This window comes from Tachyglossus aculeatus, chromosome 18, assembly GCF_015852505.1.
Source record: "Tachyglossus aculeatus isolate mTacAcu1 chromosome 18, mTacAcu1.pri, whole genome shotgun sequence".
NCBI classification, from domain to species: domain Eukaryota; kingdom Metazoa; phylum Chordata; class Mammalia; order Monotremata; family Tachyglossidae; genus Tachyglossus; species Tachyglossus aculeatus.
Window position 1 is genome coordinate 37,114,877 of NC_052083.1, and position 17,074 is coordinate 37,131,950.

General features: G+C 48.9%; 1 protein-coding gene across 2 annotated transcripts in view; it reads left to right on the forward strand.

Moving 5' to 3' along the window:
• The window catches only part of KIF2C (kinesin family member 2C), a 38,130-nt gene that overhangs the window by 10,190 nt on the left and 10,866 nt on the right, over positions 1-17,074 (forward strand). The window contains exons 5-12 of one of the 2 annotated variants that reach the window (XM_038760652.1): positions 3,687-3,803; positions 5,357-5,482; positions 5,969-6,069; positions 6,402-6,497; positions 7,687-7,741; positions 7,824-7,986; positions 11,218-11,308; positions 13,939-14,002. In XM_038760652.1, the coding sequence (XP_038616580.1) occupies positions 3,687-3,803; positions 5,357-5,482; positions 5,969-6,069; positions 6,402-6,497; positions 7,687-7,741; positions 7,824-7,986; positions 11,218-11,308; positions 13,939-14,002 (813 nt within the window). The remainder of the gene's footprint in view (positions 1-3,686; positions 3,804-5,356; positions 5,483-5,968; positions 6,070-6,401; positions 6,498-7,686; positions 7,742-7,823; positions 7,987-11,217; positions 11,309-13,938; positions 14,003-17,074) is intronic. The other variant, XM_038760653.1, reaches the window with a different exon arrangement.

Consider the following 17,074-nt stretch of genomic DNA (forward strand, 5'->3'; position numbering starts at 1 on the left):
CATATATACATATATACAGGTAATAAGTAAATAGAGTAATAAATCTGTACAAACACACATATATATGTGTGTTTATATATGTGTACATATATATGTGTGTGTTTATATATATATGTGTGTGTGTGTACATATATATTATATATGTGTGTGTGTGTGTGTGTGTTTATATATATGTGTGTATATATATATATATGACCTGTGTGTGTGTGTGTGTGTGTATATATATATATATATACAGGTGCTGTGGGGAGGGGAAGGAGGTAAGGCGAGGGGAGAGGGAGAGGGAAAAGGGGGGCTCAGTCTGGGAAGGCCTCCTGGAGGAGGTGAGCTCTCAGTAGGGCAGTCAGCGCTTAGAACAGTTCTTTGCAGGTAGTATAAGCTTTTGACAGATGCCGTTATTATTATTATTATTATTATTATTATTATTATTATTGTGGTCCCCTCAGGCCTTCCCGTTCTCCAGCCCCGCACAGGGCCCCGTCTCCGCCTGAACCCCTTTAGTGCCCGATGTTGACAGGCTTGCTGAAACTGGCCCGTTTTGGCTTACTGCTGCCGATATTACGTTCACCGAACGGCGTTCATAATAATAATAATAATAATAATGATAATGGCATTTAAGCGCTTACTATGTGCAAAGCACTGTTCTAAGCGCTGAGGGGGGATACAAGGTGATCAAGTTGTCCCACGTGGGGTTCACAGTCTTAATCCCCATTTTACAGATGAGGGAACTGAGGCTCAGAGCAATCAATCGATCGTATTTATTGAGCGCTTACTGTGTGCAGAGCACTGGACTAAAAGCAGTTAAGTGACTTGCCCAAGGTCACACACTCTTTCCACTGAGCCACGCTGTTTATGGAGCGCCACGGCTGCCGCCGGGACTTGGCAGTCTCTTGCAGTCTTGTCAAGCTCACCCTGGCCCCGGCTCTCTTTCGAACAAGCATCTACACACCTCCTGTAGACATCACCTGGACCCTGAGTGCCTCCTTGCCCCTCTCAGGGAGTCTCTCCCGTCCTCGCTGGGACTCTAATGCGGGCGGTGGGAGAGCCGGGGGTGTGAAATGCCCCCCAACAACGAGTCCTCTTAGACCTGCAAACGAAATAAACTGGAAATTCTCACCGTGAGAGCAAGGGGAAGAGGCCGAGGCAACGGGGATGGAGTTGGCTCTTTTTAATGGTGCTTTTTATTTTATTTTTTAAATGGTATTTAAGCACTTACTATGTGCTAGGCGCTGCACTGAGTGCCTGGGGGAGATGCAAGCTAATCAGGCGCGGTCCTCTTCCCACACGGGGCTCGCAGTCTCGATCCCCATTATACAGATGAGGGAACTGAGGCCCAGGAAAGTGAAGCGACTCGCCCAAGCAGCGGGGCTCAGTGGAAAGAGCGCGGGCTTTGGAGTCAGAGGTCATGGGTTCTAATCCCGGCTCCGCCAGCTGTCAGCTGGGTGACTTTGGGCAAGCCACTTTGCTTCTCTGGGCCTCAGTTCCCTCATCTACAAAATGGGGATGAAGACTGTGAGCCCCCCGTGGGGCAACCTGATCACCTTGTAACCTCCCCAGCGCTTAGAACAGTGCTTTACACATAGTAAGCGCGTAATAAATGCCATCAGCAGCAGCAGCAGACAAGTGTCTCCCCCTTCTAGACCGTGAGCCCGTTGTTGGGTAGGGGCCGTCTCTATATGTTGCTGACTTGGACTTCCCAAGCGCTTAGTACAGTGCTCTGCACACAGTAAGCGCTCAATAAATATGAATGAATGAAAGTGGCGGAGCCGGGATTAGAACACGGGTCCTTTCCGACGCCCGGGCTCTATCCCCTAGGCCACGCTGCTCTGGAGTGAGGGTATTGAGGATTTGCTCGGGAAGGGACCCAGGGGAAAATGGTTTAATTTGTTTTGGAGTCCCACCCCTCGTCAGAACGAGGATATTGACCAACATAGTTTGGGTAAACCGAGTCCAGTGGGATTACGGGGATTAGCGGGATCGGTTTTCCGTGCCCTCTTCCCCTCGGGCAGCCGGGCAAGTGGACGTTGTCTATCACCTCTGGCCGTCCCCTAGGCCCTGCGCGGACATTGTATATATTCATTCATTCAATTGTATTTATTGAGCGCTTACTTGTGTGCAGGGCACTGTACTAAGCACTTGGGAAGTACAAGTTGGCAACATCTAGAGACGGTCCCTACCCAACAGTGGGCTTACAGTCTAGAAGGGGGAGACAGACAACAAAACAAAGCATGTTAACAAAATAAAATAAATAGAATAAATATGTATAAGTATATATACACATATTATATATACACACATATATATGCATGTATATATGTATATATACATACTTATACATATTTATATTCTATTTCTTTCTATTTATATGTATATATACATATGTATATATGTTCTGTTACCTCCTCTGTAAAATGGGGATGAAGACTGTGCGCCCCGCGGCGGGCAACCTGATCACCTTGTAACCCCCCAGCACTTAGAACAGTGCTTCATTCATTCATTCATTCATTCCGCCGTATTTATCGAGCGCTTACCGTGTGCAGAGCACTGTGCTAAGCGCTTGGGAAGTAGGGAAGCAGCGTGGCTCAGGGGAAGGAGCCCGGGCTTTGAAGTCAGAGGTCGTCGGTTCAAATCCCGGCTCTGCCACTTGTCAGCTGGGTGACTTTGGGCAAGTCGCTTCACTTCCCTGGGCCTCAGTTGCCTCCTCTGTAAAATGGGGATTAAGACTGGGAGCCCCCCGTGGGACAAGCTGATCACCTTGTAAATTCCCCAGCGCTTAGAACAGTGCTTTGCACATAGTAAGCGCTTAATCATCATCATCATCAATCGTATTTATTGAGCGCTTACTATGTGCAGAGCACTGTACTAAGCACTTGGGAAGTACAAATTGGCAACATCTAGAGACAGTCCCTACCCAACAGTGGGCTCACAGTCTAAAAGGGGGAGACAGAGAACAAAACCAAACGTACTAACAAAATAAAATAAATAGAATAGCCTTGTACAAGTAAAATAAATAAATAAATAGAGTAATAAATATGTACAAACATGTATACATATATACAGGTGCTGTGGGAAAGGGAAGGAGGTAAGAGGGGGGGGGATGGAGAGGGGGACGAGGGGGAGAGGAAGGAAGGGGCTGAGTGTGGGAAGGCCTCCTGGAGGAGGTGAGCTCTCAGCAGGGCCTTGAAGGGAGGAAGAGAGCTTGCTTGGTGGATGGGCAGAGGGAGGGCATTCCGGGCCCGGGGGATGACGTGGGCCGGGGGTCGATGGCGGGACAGGTGAGAACGAGGTACGGTGAGGAGATTAGCGGCTTAATAAATGCCATCATTATTGCGTATTTATTACTCTTATTTATTTTATTTGTACATATTTATTCTATTTTATTTTGTTAATATGTTTTGTTTTGTTGCCTGTCTCCCCCTTCTAGACTGTGAGCCCACTTTTGGGTAGGGACTGTCTCTAGATGTTGCCAACGTGGACTTCCCAAGCGCTTAGTCCAGTGCTCTGCACACAGTAAGCGCTCAATAAATGCAATTGAATGAATGAATGACCATTGGAAGCTAAGGGTGGTGGTCCCCGCTCTGGCCCTGGGGGTCTGGAGTCCCTCGGGGGTGGGCGGCCGCCTGCCTTTCTGGGGTCACCTGAGGCGGGGTCTGTCTGACCCTCCTGTGCCGTCCCGGCCCCTCCAGCTCTGCGCAGCCGCTCCACGCGCCTGACCGCCATCTCCGAGACGCCGGTGACCGCCCAAGAGAACGACGTGGAAATGGATCCCGCTGGTCCGAGCAATCCCAAAAATCCGTTTATCGGTGAGTGGGAGCGTCCCGGCCGTCCCCCGCTTGCCCCGGCGGAGGGGACGGCCGGAGGAGCCGCCGAGGTCCCAGATCCCGGAGGAGAGAGGGGTCGACGGAGGAGTTTTTTGGCCTGGCAGCTGAGAGCCGCCGTCCTCTACTCCCCTCACAGAAGGAAGGACGGTGAACCTTGGCTACTTGCTGAATTCGGCCCAGATCTGGCGCTCCTAGGATGGAGCATGCCAAACGATCATATTTATCATCAATCGTATTTATGGAGCGCTTACTGTGTGCAGAGCACTGGATTAAGCGCTTGGGAAGTCCAAGTTGGCAACATAGAGAGACGGTCCCTACCCAACAGCGGGCTCACAGTCTAAAAATACTTATTTATGGTAAATGTTAAGCGTTTACCGGGTGCCAAGCGCTGTTCTGAGCCCCGAGGTAGGTGCAAGCTGATCGGGTTGGACACGGTCCCACGTGGGGCTCACGCTCTTAACCCCCATTTAACAGATGAGGGGACTGAGGCCCCGGGAAGCAAAGTGGCTCGCCCAAGGTCCGCGAAGCAGACAAGTGGCGGAGCCCACCAAGGCCCACTAATAATAATAATAACGATAGCATTTATTAAGCGCTTACTACGTGCAAAGCACTGTTCTAAGCAGTAAGCCACGCTGCTTCGTCTCCTGAGGGAGGGTTGGAGGGTCCGTGTGGGGGGCACGTGACCATTCGCAAACACACACACACACCACGCCAGCCTCGGGGATTTGAGCTAGTAGCCAGAGGGATTGTTCGCTTCCTGATTCTTAATTCTGGATGGGAATCATCATCATCATCATCAATCGTATCTATTGAGCGCTTACTATGTGCAGAGCACTGTGCTAAGCGCTTGGCAACATATAGAGACAGTCCCTACCCAACAGTGGGCTCACAGTCTAAAAGGGGGAGACAGAGAACAAAACCAAACATACTAACAAAATAAAATAAATAGAATAGATATGAACAAGTAAAATAAATAAATAGAGTAATAAATATGCACAAACATATATACAGGTGCTGTGGGGAAGGGAAGGAAGGAATTTGACTTTCTCCATTGCCATGGCAGCCGGGTGACCCCTCAGGGGATGGGGCACAGATCCCAGGAGTGTCGGGTAGGGGACTTGGCGCTGAGGAGATCGCTTTTCCTCCTGGCTTCAGCAGGGCTAAGATCTGGATCTTGGATAATTGCGGTAAAGATCTGGATCTTAGATAACAGGAGTACGTAAGGTATAGACGGAAGCGCTACTGTTGCAACGGCGCTGGTCTCTAAAACGAGAGTCCGACGGATGGCGCGTGAGTGAGCGGGGGGGATGCGGAGAGCATCCTCTGTATTTTATATGAGCCTAAAATCAGCTCCGGGGGCGGCTCAGTGTGGACCCTTCCGTTCCTGGCTGGCGGGATGCCGCTGATCCCACCCCCCCCCGCCTGGCACGCGGGCATCTCTGCCCGCGGCATTGCTGGTGAAAGATGGGCCCGCCGTGGAACCGTGGTCCCGGGGTGGGCGTCTGCCGGTCGCCGACTCCGGTCCCTCCCCGCAGCCGGACCGCCGCAGCCCTCCCGCTCCGGAACGGCGGAGAACGCCCTGGGCGCCGTCCCCGAGGCGGCGGAAGAGCACGCCATGCCTTCGGTCCGGGGCAGCTCCTCCATGGTTTCCGTCAACACAGGTAGGCCGAAGCGGAGGGGCCCGGCTCTGCTGGAAAACGCGGTTGTTGGCCACATGTTTGTCTTCAGAGGGGAGAAGACCCGAGAAACACAAAGTCGGGCGGTGAAGGCGTGGGGCGGGTCGCGCCGCCGGCACTGACGGTGAGGCCCAGAGCGGCAGGGTCATCGTCATCATCATCATCAATCGTATTTATTGAGCACTTACTATGTGCAGAGCACTGTACTAAGCGCTTGGGAAGTACAAATTGGCAACCTCTAGAGACAGTCCCTACCGGACAGTGGGCTCACGGCCTAAAAGGGGGAGACAGAGAACAAAACCAAACATACTAACAAAATAAAATAAATAGAATAGATATGTACAAGTAGAATAGAGTAATAAATATGTACAAGCTCCGAGCCGAGGGTCCTCGTTCAGCTCGTCTGAGGAAGTTGTTCCAAGCAAGCAATGGGACGATGGACTTGTTCTTGTTTCCCCCCACGCCACCCAGTTAGAAGGAAGTCCTGTATTGTGAAGGAAATGGAAAAAATGAAGAGCAAACGAGAAGAGAAGAGGGCCCAGAACTCCGAGATGAGGATCAAGCGGGCCCAGGTGAGACTTGGGGTCCGGGCAGCGGTGTGGCCTCCTCCCTTCCCACGTCCCAAATGCAAAAATAGTATTTAAGTGCTTACCATGTGTCAGGCGCTGTTCTAAGCGTTGGACCCCCCCCATCCCCACCCCACCGGCCCTGAGAGGAGCAGAAGTGCTCAACCACGAGTCCTTAGCGGCCAAAACGGCGCTGGGCCCTCCCCACGTTCCCCGGAGTCCCCAGCGTGGCTAACGATCACTCCGGGACCCTCAACTCCCACCACCCCGTTCCCAAAGAGAGGGCCCGAAATCCCCGGACGGCCCCTCTCAGCCCGCCCCCCGGCTTCTTCCCCCAGGAATACGACACCAGCGTTCCAAACTGGGAGTTTGGCCGAATGATAAAGGAGTTTCGATCCACTCTGGATTGTCAGCAGCTCACCCTGACCGACCCCGTGAGTGACAGCGCCCAGCCGCCACGCGTCGGGCTCTGAACTAAGATCTAGTGTCAGTCGACGGTATCTATGGGGTGCCTATGTGCAGAACACCGTACTAAGCGCTTGGGAGAGTGCGATAAAACAGAATTAGCGGACACGATCCCCAACCCTGGTGTCCGTCTCCCCTTTTGGATTATATGATACGGGGCGGGGCGGTACTGCCAATTCCGTTAACCTTCCTAAAAAAAAAATTCCACCTCCAATGAGCCCTCCCTGATTTAATTACCTGCACCCTAGGCCGTAGCAACCCATCAGCCAACCCAGGCGCGTGTGAATTTATCCATACCTCTCATCGGCACACTTGTATGACTATCCCAAGCGCTTAGTACAGTGCTCTGCACACAGTGAGCGCTCAATAAATGCGATTGAATGAATGAATATCTGCTCATGTGCACATTGTTATATATTTTGACTATTCCCATAAATATTTTTATGACTGTCTTCCCAGTAGAGCATAAGCAGCGTGACTTCCCAAGCGCTTAGTCCAGTGCTCTGCACACAGTAAGCGCTCAATAAATACGACTGAATGAATCCCCCCTTACCTCCTTCCCCTCCCCACAGCACCTGTATATATGTATATATATTTGTACGTATTTATGACTCTATTTTATTTGTACCTATTTATTTTATTTTGTTAATATGTTTGGTTTTGTTCTCTGTCTCACCCTTCTAGGCTGTGAGCCCACTGTTGGGTAGGGACCGTCTCTATATGTTGCCAACTTGTACTTCCCAAGCGCTTAGTACAGTGCTCTGCACACAGTAAGTGCTCAATAAATACGATTGATTGTCAACTTGTAATAATAATAATAATAATAGTATTTATTAAGCACTTACTACGTGCAAAGCACCGTTCTGAGCGCTGGGGAAGTTACAAGGCGATCGGGTTGTCCCTCAGGGGGCTCCCAGTCTTAATCCCCATTTTCCAGATGAGGTAACTGAGGCCCAGAGAAGTGAAGCGACCTGCCCAAAGTCACACAGCTGCCAATTGGCAGAGCCGGGACTTGAACCTCTGACTCCAAAGCCCGGGCTCTTTCCACCGAGCCACGCTGCTTCTCCAACTTGAACTTCCCGAGTGCTTAGTCCAGTGCCCCGCACACAGTAAGCGCTCAATAAATGCGACTGAATGACTGGCCGCTTTCTTTTAAAGGTAGAAGAGCACAGGATCTGTGTCTGCGTGAGGAAACGTCCCCTGAACAAGCAAGGTAAGCGCCCGCCCTCCGGTCCCCGAGCGGCGACGGGGGCTGGGGGGGCGGCCGGCGGACTCAGTCGCCCTCCCTCCCGCAGAGCTGGCCAAGAAGGAACTGGACGTGATCTCCATCCCCAGCAAGTGCGTCCTCCTGGTTCACGAGCCCAAGCTCAAAGTGGACCTGACCAAGTATCTGGAGAACCAGGCCTTCCGGTTCGACTTCGCCTTCGACGACTTGGCCTCGAACGAGGTGGTCTACAGGTAACCCGGCCTCCCGTGGCGCCGCCTCGCCCCGTCTCCGGCCTCTAACTAGGCCTCGGCTCCGGCGGTGGGAAAGCGGGGACCGCGGCTGATGCCAGAGGGAATCAATCAATCAATCGTATTTATTGAGCGCTTACTGTGTGCAGAGCACTGGACTAAGCGCTGGGGAAGTCCAAGTTGGCAACATCTAGAGGCGGTCCCTACCCGACAGCGGGCTCACAATCTAGAAGGGGGAGGCAGGGAAGAGGTGTGAGCCCGCCGTTGGGTAGGCACCGTCCCTATGTGTTGCCAACTTGTCCTTCCCCAGCGCTTAGTCCAGTGCTCTGCACACAGTAGGCGCTCAATAAATACGATTGAATGAATGAAGACTTGTCCATCCTGCCGCTTTCATCTGGGCAGAGTCGGGCCCCGGCCCTTTGTGGGCTAAGGGGGCATCCAAAGCTTGTCTGTGGGGCGGGAGGGGAAAAAGCGGGGTGCTCAGCAGACCGGTAGCGCCGGAAACACTTTGGTGTGGTAAAAGCGGGGGTCATTCATTCATTCACTCATTCAATCATATTCAAATTAAATACGATTGGATGAATGAATGAATCTTATTTATTGAGCACTTACTGTGCGCAGAGCACTATACTAAGCACCTGGGAAGTCCAAGTTGGCAACATCTAGAGACGGTCCCTACCCAACAGCGGGCTCACAGTCTAGATGGGGGAGACAGAGAACAAAACAAAACATTAACAAAATAAAATAAATAGAATAAACATTCATTCAATCATGTTTATTGAACGCTTACTGTGTGCAGAGCACTGTACTAAGCGCTTGGGAAAAACAAGTTGGCAACATAGAGAGACGGTCCCTACCCAACAGTGGGCTCACAGTCTAGAAGGGGGAGACAGAGAACAAAGCATATTAGCAGAATAAATATTCATTCATTCAATCGTATTTATTGAGCGCTTACTGTGTGCAGAGCACTGGACTAAGTGCTTGGGAAGTCCAAGTTGGCAACATAGAGAGACGGTCCCTACCCAACAGCGGGCTCACAGGCTAGAAGGGGGAGACAGACAACAAAACAAAACATGTTAACAAAATAAAATAGAATAAATAAGAAAAAAAATAAAATAGAATAATAAATCCGTACAAACATATATACAGGTGGTGTGGGGAGGGGAAGGAGGTAAGGCGGGGGGGATGAGGATGGGGCTCAGTATGGGAAGGCCTTCTAGACTGTGAGCCCACTGTTGGGTAGGGACCGTCTCTAGATGTTGCCAACTTGGACTTCCCAAGTGCTTAGTACAGCGCTCCGCACACAGTAAGCGCTCAATAAATACGATTGATTGGAAGAGAATACGATTGATTGATTGATTGATTGGAGGAGGTGAGCTCTCAGTAGGGCCTTGAAGGGAGGAAGAGAGCTGGCTTGGTGGATGTGGGGAGGGAGGGCAATCCGGGCCAGGGGGAGGACGTGGGCCGGGGGTCGACGGCGGGACGGGCGAGAAGGAGGCCCGGTGAGGAGGTGAGCGGCGGCAGAGGAGCGGAGGGTGCGGGCTGTGATGGAGAAGGACAGAAGGGAGGGGAGGTAGGAGGGGGCAAGGGGATGGACAGCCTTCATTCCCCATCCAGGGCTGCCGCCTCCAGCCCCACTCCCGTTGGGAGAGAGGCAGGGCCCCACCCTAGGGAAAAAGCTGCCTTTTTGGGGCCGCTCTCAGAGAACACATCCCCGTCCTCCTCCCGCTCCAGCGCCAAGGACCACTTAGTCCGCCCCCAGCTCTCCCCCTTTCTTTCCAAGCTGAGAGAAAAGCGGGCCCAGACAACCGGCCGGCCGGCAGACGCTCTCCCCGGACCCGCCCCGTGGCCCAGGGCGAAGAGCCCGGGCTTGGGAGTTCGAATCCCGGCTCCACCACTTGTCCGCTGGGTGACTTTGGGCAAGTCGCTTCGCTTGTCTGGGCCTCAGTTCCCCCATCTGGAAAATCAATCAATCAATCAATCGTATTTATCGAGCGCTTACTGTGTGCAGAGCACTGTACTAAGCGCTTGGGAAGTCCAAGTCGGCAACATATAGAGACAGTCCCTACCCAGCAGTGGGCTCACAGTCTAAAAGGGGGAGACAGAGAACAAAACCAAACATACTAACAAAATAAAATAAATAGAATAGATATGTACAGGTAAGATAAATAAATAAGATTCAACTATTCCAATAGGCAGCTCTATCAACCCAATAAAGCCCTCTTCCGATCTAGGTTTCGTCCTCAAGTCAGAAAGGGCCAACCCCTAAAATACTATTAATTGATTGATCAGATTTCCAGCCCTAATATCCTTTCTAAAATGGGATGAGAAAAACTGCATAGGGTATTCCCAGTAGGGTTTAGAAAATGGGACATGGGGATGAAGACTGTGAGCCCCACGGGGGACAACCTTGATTACCTTGTATCCCCCCTCAGCGCTTAGAACGGTGCTTGGCACATAGTAAGCGCTTAATAAATGCCAACATTATTATTTGGCCCCTTGGAAATCCCAGGCGGGGCCACCCCGCGCAAGTTGGAATTACAACCTAATTAGCCTGTAGTAATAATAATAATTATAATAATAATGGTATTTGTTAAGCGCTTACTAATGTGCAAAGCACTGTTCTAAGCGCTGGGGGGATACAAGGTGATCAGGTTGTCCCACGGCGGGCTCACAGTCTTAATCCCCGTTTTCCCAACGAGGGAACTGAGGCCCAGAGAAGTGAAGTGACTTGCCCCAAGTCACACAGCTGACAAGTGGCGGAGCCGGGATTTGAACCCATGACCTCTGACTCCAAAGCCCGGGCTCTTTCCACTGAGCCCCGCGGCTTCTCTAATTGTAGCTCCCCCAGCGCTTTGAACAGTGTTGGACACATAGTAAGTGCTTAGCAAATAGAATTTTTTTAAAAAAAGGGAGTGGTGGTGGAGGGGATGTCATTGTGGCTCAGTGGAAAGAGCCTGGGCTTTGGAGTCAGAGGTCATGGGTTCAAAACCCAGCTCTGCCAATTGTCAGCTGTGTGACTTTGGGCAAGTCACTTCACTTCTCTGTGCCTCAGTTACCCCATCTGTAAAATGGGGATTAATACTGTGAGCCTCATGTGGGACAACCTGATCACTTTGTAACCTCCCCAGTGCTTAAAACAGTGCTTTGCACATAGTAAGCGCTTAACAAATACCATCATCATCATCATCATCATGTCCTCAGCCCATCCTTTCTCGGCCCCGCTGTTTCTAGGTTCACGGCCAGGCCGCTGGTACACACCATCTTTGAAGGAGGCAAGGCGACTTGCTTCGCGTACGGTCAGACGGGAAGCGGCAAAACCCACGTGAGTCCCGATAATAATAATAATAATAATAATAATAATAATAATGATGATAGCAACAATAATAATAATAGTAATGGCATGTTAAGTGCTTACTATGTGCAAAGCACTGTTCTAAGCGCTGGGGGGATACCAGGTGATCAGGTTGTCCCACACGGGTTTCACAGTCTTAATCACGGGCTTAGGAGTCAGAGGTCACGGGTTCAAATCCCGGCTCCGCCAATTGTCAGCTTTGTGACTTTGGGAAGTCACTTCACTTCTCTGTGCCTCAGTTACCTCATCTGTAAAATGGGGACTAAGACTGTGAGCCCCCAGTGGGACAAACTGATCACCTTGTAACCTCCCCAGCACTTAGAACAGTGCTTTGCACATAGTAAGCGCTTAATAAATGCCATTATTATTATTATTATTATTAATCTCCGTTTGACAGATGAGGGAACTGAGGCTGAGAGAAGTGAAGTGCCTTGCCCAAGGTCACACAGCAGACATGTGGCGGAGTCGGGATTCGAACCCATGACCACTGACTCCAAAGCCCGGGCTCTTTCCACTGAGCCCCGCTGCTTCTCGATACCCTTCTGCATTGGCCCGGGTTGGGCCCGGGTCAGAACGGGAAAAGCAGCAGGGCCTAGCGGATAGAGCCCGGGCCTGAGAGCCACAGGGACCCCGGTTCCCATCCCGGCTCCGCCACTTGTCCCCTGTGTGACCCTGGGCAAGTCACTTCCCGTCTCTGTTCCTCAGTTACCTCGTCTGTCAAATGGGGATTAACATGGTGAGCCCCATGTGGGGCGGGGACTGTGCCCCACCTGATTTTCCCACAGCACCTGTGTATATATATCAATCAACCGTATTTATTGAGCACTTACTCTGTGCAGAGCACTGTACTAAGCGCTTATATATAATATATAGAATTATATAACACTTTAATATTTTCATTAATATAAATTAATTTTATATAATACATTATATATCAATAATATATATTATATGATGTATCATAATATATATTATATGATGTATCATAATATGTAATATAATGCATTATAATGTAATATATAATATAATGCATTATAACGTAATATATAATATAATGCATTATAATATAATATATAATATAATGCACTATAATATAATATATAATACAATGCATTGTAATGTAATGTATGATATAATGCATTATATGTAATATAATGTATTATAATATGCAATATAATGTATCATAATATAATATAATGTAATGTATCATAATATATGATATAATGTATTATAATATAATACATCATATAGCATATCATAATATAATATATAATATAGTGTATTATAATATAATGCATAATATAATGTATTATAATATATAATATAATATATTATAATATGTAATATGATGTATTATGGTATAATGTATAATATGATGTATTATGATATAATAATACATATATACTTAGCCTGTATATATGTATATATGTTTGTACGTATTTATTACCCTATATATTTTACTTGTACATATTTATTCTACTTATTTTATTTTGTTGATACGTTTTGTTCTGTTCTCCGTCTCCCCCTTCTAGGCTGTGAGCCCGCTGTTGGGTAGGGACCGTCTCTATATGTTGCCAACTTGGACTTCCCAAGCGCTTAGTCCAGTGCTCTGCACACAGTAAGCGCTCAATAAATACGATTGAATGAATGATTTAGCTTTTATCTACCCCCAGCATTTAGTGCAGTGTCTGGCACACGGTAAGGACTTAATGCCATCCTGTCCCAACCAAGAGACCCCCCTCCCTCCTTTCCTAGAGAAGCAGCGCGGCTCAGTGGAAGGAGCCCGGGCTTTGGGGTCGGAGGTCATGGATTCAAATCCCAGCTCCATCAACTGTCAGCTCTGTGACTTTGGGCAAGTCATTTCACTTCTCTGGGCCTCAGTTCCCTCATCTGGAAAATGGGGATTAAAACCGTGAGCCCCCCCGTAGGACAACCTGATCACTTTGTAACCTCCCCAGCGCTTTGAACAGTGCTTTGCACGTAGTAAGCGCTTAATAAATGCCATCATTATTACTATTATTATTATTATTTGGAGTCGGAGGTCATGGGTTCAAATCCCAGCTCCGCCAACTGTCAGCTGTGTGACTTTGGACAAGTCGCTTAACTTCCCTGTGCCTCAGTTATCTCATCTGTAAAATGGGGATTAAAACTGCGAGCCCCCGTGGGACAACCTGACCACTTTGTAGCCTCCCCAGCACTTAGAACAGTGCTTTGCACATAGTAAGCGCTTAACAAATGCCGTTATTATTAAGGCACTCCTGAAGCACCCTTCCCCTCCCCGGGGCTCTGACTTGGAGTCTTACCTACTTACCTTATCCTGTGGGTGTACATATGTATATATGTTTGTACATATTTATTACTCTATTTATTTATTTTACTTGTACATATCTATTCTATTTATTTTATTTTGTTAGTATGTTTGGTTTTGTTCTCTGTCTCCCCCTTTTAGTCTGTGAGCCCACTGTTGGGTAGGGACTGTCTCTATATGTTGCCAATTTGTACTTCCAAAGTGCTTAGTACAGTGCTCTGCACACAGTAAGCGCTCAATAAATGCGATTGATGATGGGTGGTTTTTTTTAATTTTCTTTCTTTTCCTCTAGACTATGGGCGGAGACTTTTCCGGAAAAAATCAGAATGCATCTAAGGGAATCTATGCGTTTGCATGTGAGTAAAATCCTTCCCCCGGGCCCGTGCAGCGTCTACATGCGTTACAAACCGAATCACCCCCTCTGTCATGCCTCTATCTCGGAGTCGCTGCAGCTTCCCACTTGATGATAATAATAATAATAATAATAATGTTGGCATTTGTTCAGCGCTTACTATGTGCAAAGCACTTGTCTAAGCGCTGGGGGGGGGTACAAAGCGATCAGGTTGTCCCACATGGGGCTCACAGTCTTAATCCCCATTTTACAGATGAGGGAACTGAGGCTCAGAGAAGTGAAGTGACTTGCCCAAGGTCACACAGCAGACATGTGGCGGAGGCGGGATTTGAATCCATGACCTCTGACTCCAAAGCCCGTGCTCTTTCCACTGAGCCAGGTTTTTGTGGTGGTGGTTTATGGTACTTGAACTAAGCACTGGGGTAGATAATGGTATTAATCAATCAATCAGTCATATTTATTGAGCGCTTACTGTGTGCAGAGCACTGTACTAAGCACTTGGGAAGTCCAAGTTGGCGACATATAGAGACGGTCCCTACCCACCAGTGGGCTCACAGTCTATTAAGCGCTCAACTATGTGCCAGGCACTGTACTAAGCGCCGGACTCTGTCCTCACCCGGCTCCCACTCTAAATTAGAGGCTGTCATTCTCCCCGCTTCTGCAGGGCCTTTTGATGCAGCGTGGCTCAGCGGAAAGAGCCCGGGCTTTGGAGTCAGGGGTCATGGGTTCAAATCCCAGCTCCGCCACTTAGCTGTGTGGCTTTGGGCAAGTCACTTCACTTCTCTAGGCCCCAGTTCCCTCATCTGGAAAATGGGAATGAAGACTGCGAGCCCCCCGTGGGACAACCTGATCACCTTGTAACCTCCCCAGCGCTTAGAACGGTGCTTTGCACATAGTAAGCGCTTAATAAATGCCATCATCATCATCATCCCAAACTCCCTCTTCCTTTACAATCCAGCCCTCTGCCATCCCATCTCCAGGAAGTCTAATTAATCCCCAATTAATTCTAATCAACCCCTACCCCTTTGCGATCCACCTGTAGCCCTTAGGTACAGATCTTTATGGGCAGGAAACTCCGCTATATTGTATTTCCCCAAGTGCCCAGCACAGTGCTCCGCACATGGTGCCCATTGTTTGGTCGGAATTGTCTCTATCCGTTGCCGAATTGTACATTCCCAGCGCTTGGTACAGTGCTCTGCATATAGTAAGCGCTCAATAAATACGATTGAGTGAATCTTTATTCTCTGTAACTGTTACTTCAATTGTATTAAGTGCTTACTGTGTGCAGAGCACTCTACTAAACGCTTGGGAAACTACAATATAACAATAAACAGTGACATTCCCTGCCCACAACGAGCTCACGGTCTGGAGGAGGGAAGACGGTTGATTTCAGTGCCTGTTTTCCCTGCTGGGCTATAAATTCTGGGAAAGCAGGGATCGTGCCGACCTCTGTTATACTCTTAGAGCGCTCAGAACAGGCCTCTATGTTTGTACATATTTATTACTCTATTTTATTTGTGCGCTGCGGGCACGAATTGTGAGCCCACCCAGGGGAACCTGTTTGGTTAGCTTAACAAATGCTATTATTATTATTATTATTATTATTATTATTATTCTCTGGGCCTCAGTGACCTCATCTGGAAAACGGGGATGGAGACTGTGAGCTCCCCGTGGGACAAGCTGATCACCTTGTAATCTCCCTAGCGCTTAGAACAGTGCTTTGCACATAGTAAGCGCTTAATAAATGCTATCATTATCATTATCATTATCTATTCTATTTATTTTATTTTGTTAGTACGTTTGGTTTTGTTCTCTGTCTCCCCCTTTTAGACTGTGAGCCCACTGTTGGGTAGGGACTGTCTCTAGATGTTGCCAATTTGTACTTCCCAAGCGCTTAGTACAGTGCTCTGCACATAGTAAGAGCTCAATAAATACGATTGATGATGATGATGATGATGGGTCAGTGTCCCTCCCGCTCCAACTCTCGACTCTGTTTGAGACCCGTTCTTCCCCTAAAGCCAGAGAAGCGACATGGCCCTGTGGAAAGAGCACGGGCCCGAGTTCTAATCCTGGCTCCACCGCTTGTCCGCTGTGTGACCTGGGGGGGGCCCGTCGGTTAATGTCTCTGAGCCTCAGTTCCCTCCTCCGGAAAATGGGGACTCAGACTCTGAGCGCCACGTGGATTGCGTCCAGCCCGATTAGCTTGTCTCCCCCAGCTCTGAGTGCAGTGCCTGGCGCATAGCGCTCAGCAAATACCATTTTTTAAAAAAATTAAAATTGAAGAAATAGAGTCCCTGTAGGTCTCCCCACCTGGCCACAGCCCTAGACTCAAAAGACGCTTTCCTTCGTCGGCTCGGACTAACGTTGCGTCTTTATGACGACGCTACTGCCCGCGCCTGCGGTCAGAGGCCCGTTCGTGGACGGGCCCGGCCGAGAACGTGGGACCGCCGGTCCGCCTCCCTCCCGCGGCTCGGAGCTTGGACATATTTATTACTCTATTTATTCTACTTGTACATATCTATTCTATTTATTTTATTTTGTTAGTATGTTTGGTTTTGTTCCCTGTCTCCCCCTTTTAGACTGTGAGCCCACTGTTGGGTAGGGACCGTCTCTAGATGTTGCCAACTTGTACTTCCCAAGCGCTTAGTACAGTGCTCTGCACATAGTAAGCGCTCAATAAATACGATTGATGATAATAAAGTGTCAATGCCACAGTGTTATCTTTGAAGATGATGCTGTGTATAAGTAGAGTTCTTTAGAACATGGATAGCCTTGTCCTTTGACTTGTTCTTAGGACCTGCCTCACTATGGAAAATGAGGAGGCCTTCCCTGACTGAGCCCCTTCCTTCCTCTCCCCCTCGTCCCCCTCTCCATCCCCCCCCATCTTACCTCCTTCCCTTCCCCACAGCACCTGTATATATGGATATATGTTTGTACATATTTGTTACTCTATTTATTTTACTTGTACATATCTATTCTATTTATTTTATTTTGTTAGTATGTTTGGTTTTGTTCCCTGTCTCCCCCTTTTAGACTGCGAGCCCACTGTTGGGCAGGGACCGTCTCTAGATGTTGC